The following is a 10,724-nucleotide window of genomic DNA, read 5'->3' as shown; positions in this document are numbered from 1 at the left end:
TCTACTTTCTTTCACAGAAGGACAAAGCTTTTGCTCGGTTCAAAGATTGGCACGTGATGGTGGAAAAAGAGTCTGGATTGCAGGTAAAGACTCTCAGGGCTGACAAAGGGGGTGAATTCTCCTCGAATGTATTTCTCAGATTTTGTGCAGACCATGGCATCAAGAGGAAACTGGCCAATACAGGATCGCCTTCAGAGAATGGAGTTGTAGAACGCAAGAACAGAGTTGTGGTGGAGATGGCGAGGACCATGCTGCTGGAGCATCGTGATCTTCCTCGTCCACTTTGGGGAGAGGCAGTGGCAACGACTGTCCATACCCTCAACCGGTCTCAAACGACTTCATTACCGAATATGACTCCGTTTGAGGCATACTTTGGCAAGAAACCGAAGAAGCAGAGGGGGAAGCTTGACTCCAAATCCCACAAGCTTATATTTGTGGGGTATAATTCTCTTTCCAAGGGATACAGATTGTATGATCTAGAGTGGAATGAAATTGTTGTCAGCCGGGATGTGGTCTTTGATGAGCATGTTCCAGTATCCACTATCAAGGAGCCGCCACTTCTTGGAAATCTAGAGGAGTCTGATGATGATTCCCAGACCATTGTTCCAGTTGATCAACCTCAGTCAGTACATGAGGTTAAGCCCGCAACTGGAGTAAGCCCCCGCAACGACAGGAGGCTCCACGATCTGTGGAGTACCCAGATGGTTGATGGACACCCTTCGAGAGTCAGGTGTCACGGAACTACCCTCCGAGTGGACCACAGAGGACGGCCCTCGAAGATCGCACAGAGTCCGCGACAAAAGCAATACAGCGGAGCTTATATATATATACATACATATATATACATATTATGTATGTATGCACACACACACACATATTATGTGTGTGTGTGTGTGTGTGTGTGTGTGTGTGTGTGTGTGTATATATATATATATATATCTACGAGGATACCTTTGCACACCGACAGCACGGATGACCACGATTCGCACTGTTCTTGCCCTTGCTTCTTCTCAGAGGTGGCTCGTGTATCAAATGGATGTAAAATCTACATTCCTTAATGGTGACCTACAAGAGGAGGTGTATGTTGAGCAACCTCCAGGCTTTGTTGTTCCAAGATCAAAAGGGATGGTTTACAGGTTACGTAAGGCCTTGTATGGTCTTAAGCAGGCTCCCAGGGCTTGGAATCAAAAGATTGATTCCTTCTTTGTCCGGACTAGTTTTCGGAGATCGGTTGCAAATCCCAATCTATATCTCTTTCGGGAATGCGGTATGGTTACAATTATCATCCTTTATGTGGATGATCTCATTCTCACCGGCGGTCATGTGGAGCACATTGGCGTGACGAAGGCTGCCTTGTCAAAGGAGTTTGAGATGACCGACCTAGGCTTACTCCACTTCTTTTTGGGATTGGAGATCTGGCAAACCCAGAGGGGGTTTTTTGTCTCTCAGCAAGCGGCCAAATACAAAGTTAACTATTAATGATCCTTGTGAGCTAGTTGATGCCTCGTAGTATATGAAGTTGGTTGGTTCATTGATCTGGTTGTTGAACACCGGATTGGACTTGAGCTTCTCCGTGGGGCTATTGAGCTCTTTTATGCAGACGCCATTGAAGTCTCATTGGGACGCAAGATTGCGGATTTTGCGGTATCTACAGAGTATGAAGGATCTAGGACTCTTTTACACAGGAGGGGATGGAGTCCGACCCCAAGGTTGGAGTGACTCAAATTGGGGAGGAGATCTTCAAGTTACAGTTTTACCTTCGGCTCAGGAGCAGTTTCTTGGAGCAGTAAGAGGCAGCCAACTATTGCCCTATCTTCCACAGAGGCAAAGTACCGAGCTGCTTGTGGTACTGCTAGCGAGGTTGTGTGGCTACGGAGGCTGCTAGGCGAGATTAGGTTTCCACGGAAGGAGACCATAGTCATCCAGTGTGATAACCAAAGCTGTATAGCTATTGCTCGGAACCCGGTCTTCCATGCCCGGACCAAGCACATAGAGATACAATATCACTTTGTACGTGAGAAGATCTTGGCTGATGACATCTTAATACTTTATTGTTCGACGGAGGACAATCCGACGGACCTCTTCACAAAGTCTCTACCTCAGGCTACGTTCAGGGGGCACTCCAGCTCCCTACGGTTGATTTCACAACCAGGAGCTGAGAGGGGGTGTTAGAAGTCATCTCCTGTCTTTATCAGACACCAGGGCCTCTATTGTGGGTGTGCCCGCCCTTTGTAAGTGTTCTCATTTTTCCTCACTCCCCGTATTTTTTCCCTTATTTTTCATGGTGTGGGAGGCAATATTGGACCTGTCGACTGTACCACGACTGGTCACTAGCTCTGCTCTGCTGGCCAACTCCACATGTGTGAGGACCAACTCTGAGAAGCTGGCCGACTGGTGATATTTACTGGTTGTGGACATTTTGTCCTGTCGACTATCCCTACTGCAGGCCGACTGCATATATGGGACCATATAAAATAGCCCCATGGCTCCCCACTTCATTGTATCTTGTTTTCATCTTCGGGATCTTGTGTATAGAGAAGAGTTACATGCCTATCTCTCTCCTTCTCTTGTGCTGTCTATTTTCTACACTCTACTTGCTCTTGTGGTCTCAGATTTGGTTATCATCTCCACTACGTATTTTGACATAGTGTAGGTGCTGGTAAGTTGGTAAGAGTAAAAATGATACTATACTCTTCTTGAGGGAGACTCTTCAAAATAATTGCTATAATGACGTCTTCCTCAATGTGTTTCTCGATATACTCTTCCTCGATGTGTTTCTTGATACCTGCTAGGTGGGTAAGGATAATCTTTATATAGTTATGATGTGTTGGAAGAGACTCATCTAAATTCATCTTAAGTTCAAAAAACTTTATACGCAAGCTAATCTTTGAGTTTTTGGATTGAGCTCCAAACAATGTATCAAGGGTATTTTAGACCTCCAGGAAAGTTTCTTTTCTATGTGATGGATGTAAGTGTCAGTAAGCTTAAGGCGATGATTTCCACTGCCTTTTCATCTTTGCTTACCCAAATGGCCTTACCTTCCCTGGTGGTAAGACATTCTCTCTTTTCCTATTTATGGCACCCCATAGTCCCTTTCTCATCAATGTAAACTTGATTTTGGATTGCCATGTGTAGAATCTCAAATGATGTGTGAGACATGATGCAAGCAAGTCTTACCAGTTGGAAAATCAATCCAAGGGTATTGTCTAAACCCTTACAAAGAGATTTAATGTATGGTAAAAAGACCCGTCACCATATAAGTGCATATTATTTGCAAGAAATTTTGACATACCAAAATGTTTTGCATTATCATAATAGCATGGTTTGATTTTTTTCTTTGACTTCTTTACTTTCTTGATTATCCTCATTGACTTAATGTGCTTGAAATTTGAAGATTCACAATCAAAAGGCATCTTTAATCCTTTTTTATTAGCCTAATAATCAAAGATTAAGCCAAACCCAATCATGTCATAACAAATAAAATCATTGTTATGGTGACAACAAACTGAGCCTACTTGGAGCACCCTTCCCAAGAGCTTCAAAATAATGTTATAGCAATATATCTAGATGAGGTTAAAGGCCTTATCATACCATTAAGCAAAATAGGCAAGCCTTAATCATTGTATTACCATAGTCTCTTATGTGGAGTGTCCAAATATCAAACCTATTGGCTGCTGTGAACCTCAATCAAGAAATTGATTGCACCATTTTGCTTGCCATCGTCCAAAACCCTCGGTGCAATGAGGAATTAGATTATCATGCTTATCATGCTTCGATGAGGCACCACTGTTTTTCCTCGAAAAAATGTAGGTTTTTAAAAAACGCCATTGCTGCCCACCAACAAGGCACGAGCTTCTGCACAATTGAGGCAATGCACACGTGTGTGCTTGAGTTAGGAAGAGGCTTGAAGCGATAGCAATGCTAAAGATTGACAGGATGGGGATAAATCAATCCTCCATGGGCTGGGGTTAAAGGGGGGAGAAGAGGCAAGAACCCTAAGAAAGATATAAAATGTGATTAATAACTATGATTAGCTTGGATTAGCTTTGAAAGGGGGTAGTTCTTGCGAGACAATGAAAGGGGGGAAGAAGTCAAGCCCTTTGAGAGCCAACTAAGGGGTAGTTCTTGTGCAAGGCAAAGGATAAACTTCTCTTAAAAAAGGGGGCAAGGAGGGGGGGGTTTTCTCATCCTCGTAAACTGAAGACAAAAAAAGAACAAAAATCAAGGCTGAGAAACAAGGAGTGACATAGTAATGACCTTTCAAAAAGTGGTCTCCATGGAGGGGATGGACCAAAAGAGTCCAGTACAGTAGAAAAATAAGTGTGGGTTTCTTTGGAATAGGCAGCATGGCTTTAGACCTCTAAGTAAGAGATGGGTCACATGATAACAATGGTGACCAAAAAGAGTAAGAGATGGGTCACATGATAACAATGGTGACCAAAAGAGTCTTGGGGCAAGTTTGCGTGGGGCAAAAGAAGCTTAAGGGTCCAACAAGGGTGCTCATGAGTAGTGGAGCTGAGGTCGAAGGGGCACGAAGACCACAATGGATGGCTATGAGTGAAAAGGAGATATTCTTCACACGGAGCTAAGGGTGCTAAGTGGTTCACATGGGCTCGTGTGTTGTATCATGTGTTTGGGCAGCCACTTGTGGAATATTATGCTCTACCACCTTCAAGCTCGTAAAATTCATTGCCAAGCCTTAAACAAGTTTAGGCATACGTCATGTGTCCGGACATTCACAAGCTGGTGGCAAGGTGGGTGTCTTTGTACATAGTGATCTCCAAACAATCAACTGTTTGGGCCGACACTCGAATCCCAATACCCTCATTGCGCCCTTAACAGCAGCTGCCGGCATCAGATGGCATTAACAGTGTGGTGGACCGACACGCTAAGAGGTAGCGTCTGCCCACTCATCTCTCAAGCAGTTGCCCGCCAGAAGGCTGTGAACCAAGGCTGGCTTACCAACAATCACCCTACACAAATCAACTTGAACCCATCTTGCAAGAGTTCATAATGGCATGGGAACTTCATTGACTTCAAAGTCAGAGAAACAAGTCCAGATTTTGTACAACCATTGCAAACACACGTGGAGAAGCTTACAGTCAGATAGATGGGTCAAGTACAGAGACCTTGCCATTCTTTTTTTCCCCTTTCTTCCCGGAAGTACAGAACCTTGCCATTCTTTTTTTCCCCTTTTCCCCTGGGAAAGAGACCTTGCAATTCTCCCTTACATATAACCAGAGTTGTTACATGCATGCATGCATGCATGTGAGAAATACAACAAAAACCTCTTTAAAGCTTGACACACTCAACTATTGAGTACATGCACTTACGAAGGATAATTACAAACCTGATCACACCATCCTTGCTGTTCTGCCCAAGCTTTTCCATACACTCATTACAAGAAACTGGTCTCAGTAGGAGCAAGGCGCCTTAGCGCGTTGAAGAGAATGCCAGCTGAACTCTCTATCATCAAGCTCTGATCGGCAGTGGAACGGTATGGTACATACACAAGGTCAATCTCAGAGAGCTTTCCAAATGCTTACCAACTCACTTCACTTATTTTATTTTCACTATGTTCCGTTTTGCCAAAAAATCCAGTAGCTTTTGACGGTCTGTTATGCTGCTCAGCTCCTGCCACAATGAGTCCCTGCACAGAGCATCACATGTCAGCAACATCCAATGTGGGGTACCCTTGAATTCCTTGCTTCAAAGTGGAGGCTGCAAGAGGAGGTGAATCAACTATCTCAGGTACAAATTCAAACATCTGCTAGCGCTTATTGAGACAGCTTTTAGAAGTACATCTACTTTGCACATACTTAAATTGTGCATACAGGCATCTCACAAAAATGGCCTACCGGCTTTGAGCCCAAAAAAAATCACGAGAAATTAAGCTTGCAAGTGCTGCAAAACCCACTACTTGCAGGCCGCCAGCAACTGTACATCCAAACACCCATAACACCAGTTAATAGCCGAAATGAATGCTAAAATTGGCCAAGTCACAACAAGAACGTTTCAACTGCTTAGCATACCTAAAAACAAAGTATTAACCAGACTTTTAGGTCTGAAACCAAATACAGATTCTATCTCTTGCATCCCAGAAGCACACACCCCATACCTCCAAGAAGTGTACCTACAGTACCAACTCCGATAGCTAAGGCTGGCACTGCTGCTTCAAGTGCTTTGTTGCTATCCCGTTTGGAAACCTACAGAGAGTGACTGGTGTGTTAAGTAGGTATGTGATATCACAAAGGCAACAACAGACCATGTTTGATCATTGGTTTGAACCTTCAATGTTTTCAGTACTCAAAATTCACAGAAAAATATTTACCATAAAAATTCAATGGTAATATCACCTTATCAGTGGCCTTTTCTACAGCTTCAGATGCTGGACAATCGACCTTGAGGGCTGGCAAAAGGCTCCCAACATCATCAGGTGGAGACTGGACTGGGATATTTCCATAACTTTGCCATTCAGCTGAATTAGAAGAATAATAAATAGTTTTAATTTACATGTTGCATCATTAAGCAGATTTGGTATCAAAAAACAGTCCTAAATCCAATTTGACTCATGTATTCCCTGGTATAAGTTTTTTTTCTCATGTGAAACATCGTGCCAGAGTTCTCAAGTGCAATTTTCAGCTCAACTAATAAAACATGTTAAACAAAAAAGTTATTGAACAGTATAAGAAATACAAGTTTAGTTCTTATCTTTGTCCTGTCCGGTACCTGAGTCTTGATGATCAATCTGACTCCTGCTGACATTATGCTCTGTCAACTGCTCCTCTACAGTCTTGCCAGCCACTCCTTGATCAAAAGAATGCCACTCAATCACACCTTTCTCTTCAGCCTGGCCCGCCTCTGGAGAATTCTCAGTCAAATATTTCCTATCGAGAATGTCACCCAGTTCTGGATTTAAAGAGTGTCCCTCAAGTACTTCATTTTGGCCCTGATGGGAAGCATAGTATGTCACATCCTGGCTCTCAGGTGTAAAGTCCAAACTCTGGTAATAAGCAGCCTCGTCAATTCTGAAAAACTGGTTAGCGGTAATCTCATCTTTTTGATCCGTGCTGGTGGATAATTGATCCGTGACATGGTATTCTTTGATCTTGTCAAGCTCAGTATCTGAGTCTGTCTGCCTGGTTTGGGCATCTACAAGGTCTAAATCAGATTGCCCAACAGCCAACCCTTTATCAAGCCACTGTCCCTCTGATATGGCCTCAATCGTCCCAGGCATCACATTAGGATTCAGTGTATCATCTGCCAAATTCTCACTTTTGGGCAACCTGCTCGAATCCTGTTCCATGATCTGCTCAGTTTTCTCAACGTTTACACAACTGTCTGTGGGACATGGCTGGACCGCCTCACTTTCAGCCTCCTCAGACTCAGGATTTTCTCTCCAACTTGCAGTATCGACAGCCAAAATTTCAACAAAAAACTCTCCGTCTACCATATTGACCTGATCGGATGTCAAGGCCAAGGGCTCTGTAAGAACCTCACTAGGAGGCATCTCACTGACGCTCAGTTCACCGACCTGCAGCTTTACAGTCTCATCTGTGGATTGATAACCTTGGCTCTGGACACGGACAGCCTCATACTCCAGGATTCCTTTCTCTGCAGGAATTGGCTCAGCGGCTTGGCCAAACCATGGCCCCTCTGTTACATCATCAACACCAACATTTTGGCCATCCTTGACCCTGCTGAAGCCACTCTGTTGCAGGCTGGAACTTCCATTGGTATCAGTATCCTTGGTAACAACTATGTTTGAGATTGCTGTTACCTCTTCAACCTTGGGTGTCTGCTCCACAGCTCCATTAGCATAGACTGCATGTGAGGTTTCATGGTTGCAGTTACTGTAACCCTTAGGTCTACCTAAAGAAGCAGCTCCAATTTTCATTGCCGTGAGGACGCTTTGAGAAGCTTTGATGGTGTCTTTGATAAGCTTCCGTCTACCATCGATGGATGGCCCGAGGGCATCATTGCCATTTGTTAAGGTAAGCTTTGATCCGGCATTGCCATTCTTCTCTGACCTAAAGAAGTGCACAGCTGCTGCTACAGCGAGCAGAACCAGAGCCGTGGCTATGGCGATGGTGAAGTTGCTCGGCCGTTTTCTGCTGGGAAAAAATGGAGGGGGAGAGGTAGTCTGCACCAAAAGAGCGGCCTTCTCCTCCACCATAGCCATGGCCTGGCTCGCCCGTCTCTCTGCAACAATCCGCCGAAACACAGTGACAGGGTCCACCTCCACCATGGGGTCGCGAGCTGCGCTGTTCACCCAATCCACGGCCTCTCCTTCGCCGCGCTTCGGCTCAGTTTCCACAGGTTCTACCTGCAAAACGCTTTCTTGCTCCTCTTGCCTCAGACATTGCACAGATCTCAGAGTTAGGGTTAGGGGCGTTCCATGCTTGGTTAGGGGTTCACCGAGACGCCTCCGAGAGAAAGGCACTCTGCTCAGTGTCGACCGCCTGGGGTGCAGATAGCGCGATCTCTGCAACAGATCAAATGGCAATTCGGATTAGCACGCGAGTTTAAATGTGAGAAAAAGAAAGCAAACAGTGCGGGTTACGGGGAGCTTCTTGTCGGACCGCAAGATGAAACGGTTGGAGGTGCTGATGATGATGGTACAGCAGCCTTCCCGCAGAGGAGGAAGCCATTTAGGAGGAGCTTTAGGTAGTACCATCCATTCTTGGAAAGCAATGCGCCCATATTCTGCATCAGCTTGCCCCAGGGTATCACAAGGCCCCAACCATTGCATGCCAGGTGGCAATGCCACCCTTTCTCATCTTGCTACCCTCTTTGCCTTTAGGCTAATAATTATTGATTGATTATTCGTAGTAGAGAGTGTCCATAAAAATGCCCCCAAAAAGCTAAGCATTAAATGGTGTTCTCAATGGGTCCTACAAGACGGAGACTCGAGTATCGACTATCATGTGTGCGACAGCCATGCTCGATTCAATCCTCACAAATATTGTAGGAAACATGCACATTTCCTTCTAAGGTTTCACCCAACCTGTAGGTGGTCAATTTTGGCAATTTTGCAACCATCTAAAATCCTTCTACGTCCAAGTTTAACCGGCTGAATTGAATATCCATCCGACTCAGTGACAAGGTGAGGCACCCCTTTCCCACACACTGCTCACAAATCAAGAGACAAAGGAGCTTTTTCCATGCACAGCATTGTAATTTGTGACGCGAGTTTGGCCTGTGAAGGGCATTTTTGCCTGTCAAAAAGGCAGAAACAATTTTAGCTCATCAAAAGTACTTACTATGAATCATGACTTACCTTCCTCTTCTCAATGTCTACTATTTAAGTTACTGACTCTTCTCCACCTTGTTGCCTGCCTACCTCACTAAAGGTAAAGTACGGACTTGTGATTTATCCATAGTCCTCATAAACTTGCCAATTCCTTGGGGAACAATACCTATTTTCCTTGGGTCTCCCACTGGAACAATACCTATTTTCCTTGGAATTAAACATCGAAATAGATTAGCAACATTTTCACTATGGAAGGTGGAAGATGATTTGACAAGAAAAGCTTCATTTTTTTGAGAAGGAAACTATAAATTGTGTAGGTGGAGCATATTAGAATAGAGCACTCAATCCATTAATCAAACTTTGGGAGAACACCCTTGCCTCCCTTCACTCACATAATGTCAATGCAGCCCTATTACTATACATAGCTTTCAACATTACAAACATTATTTACCCACCATGAATCCTTGATTAACATGTTTAAGTGTTGAATAAAAATGGTGTAACTCAAAGGGATGGATAAAAATGTCCATCCTTGCTTTTTTGACAGTAAATGCACATCATTCACATATTATATGGGACCTTTGACAAGTGGATAAAGTGTATAGTATGTAAATGCAATTTTCTGCAAGAGATCCACAAATTCTAGCTTTGATGAGAAAGTTAGGCCACATAATTGCAAATAAGCTCATATTTTCTAGTTAAATCGTTGCACACCTTAATATTGATTTATTATCTTCAAAGCTCCGTTGCTATTATGAAAAGCCAATATGTGTTACATTAACATCAATGTAAGTTTGAGAAACAATAGAAAGAAATCTACACTACACAAAAAGGGGGCCAAGAGTAGCATAAGTTTAAGCAACAATAGAAAGAAACTAGCACTACCCACAAAAGCTATGTTTATGTCCAACCATAAGTTTGAGCAACAATAGAAAGAAATTAGCACTAACCCAAAAAGGGCATTGAGAGTAGTATAAAAATATCATGAATAATAATTGGAGCACCCCAGAAATAAATCAACGCCATTCCATCCACCACGAGAGGTTAGCAATACCCAACTTGGCAATACTTACCAAGGTTGAAAAATAAATTGCTTAGGCCTATCTATATTGTTTCTCTACTATGCAAGTTAAATAACCCTTAAAGTAGAAGATGCCAAATACTTCAACAATAAATAGTCATTGCATCATCAATAAAAGTTGTACAACATGTGGATAGGCTTTTTCCATCATCCACATCAAAGAATGGCAATCTTGCCTTTAGGATAGAGGGGGGCATATTAGTGACAAAAAAGTTAGATGCAAGCTTCCAATGAGGCACCAAACAAGCCTTCAATGAGTCACTAAACAATCATATTCCTTAAATTCTGTAATGTAACTTTGCCACAACGAAGTGAGAGTTATTCTAGCATTAATTCAATGCAAGCCTCAATGAGGCATCAAACAATCGTATTTGTTGAATTATTTGATGC

General features: G+C 43.4%; 1 protein-coding gene across 3 annotated transcripts; it reads right to left on the bottom strand.

Annotated features, from left to right (window-relative positions):
* Positions 1-3,593: 3,593 nt before the first annotated feature.
* On the bottom strand, positions 3,594-8,737 carry LOC147611208 (uncharacterized). 3 transcript variants are annotated; one of them, XR_015263987.1, is made up of 7 exons: positions 8,583-8,735; positions 6,730-8,485; positions 6,357-6,478; positions 6,119-6,206; positions 5,859-5,937; positions 5,351-5,650; positions 3,594-3,855 (listed from the first exon to the last, which is right to left on the bottom strand). XR_015263987.1 is itself a non-coding variant. In XM_086785875.1 (6 exons), exons 1-6 carry the CDS (start codon positions 8,649-8,651, stop codon positions 5,560-5,562), a joined length of 2,205 nt encoding a protein of 734 aa, XP_086642001.1. In that variant the 5' UTR covers positions 8,652-8,737; the 3' UTR covers positions 5,012-5,559. The 3 variants fall into 3 exon arrangements, 1 of the variants encoding a protein (XP_086642001.1); XR_015263986.1 differs by lacking the exon at positions 3,594-3,855 and adding an exon at positions 5,012-5,129 and having other exon boundaries at positions 5,173-5,650; XM_086785875.1 differs by lacking the exon at positions 3,594-3,855 and having other exon boundaries at positions 5,012-5,650; positions 8,583-8,737.
* Between the last annotated feature and the right edge of the window lie 1,987 nt (positions 8,738-10,724).

This window comes from Cibotium barometz, chromosome 48 (genome assembly GCF_041138505.1).
Source record: "Cibotium barometz isolate CiBa-2024 chromosome 48, ASM4113850v1, whole genome shotgun sequence".
NCBI lineage: Eukaryota > Viridiplantae > Streptophyta > Polypodiopsida > Cyatheales > Cibotiaceae > Cibotium > Cibotium barometz.
Note: the sequence above shows the minus strand (reverse complement) of the source record. Positions and strands in the feature narration are given on the sequence as shown.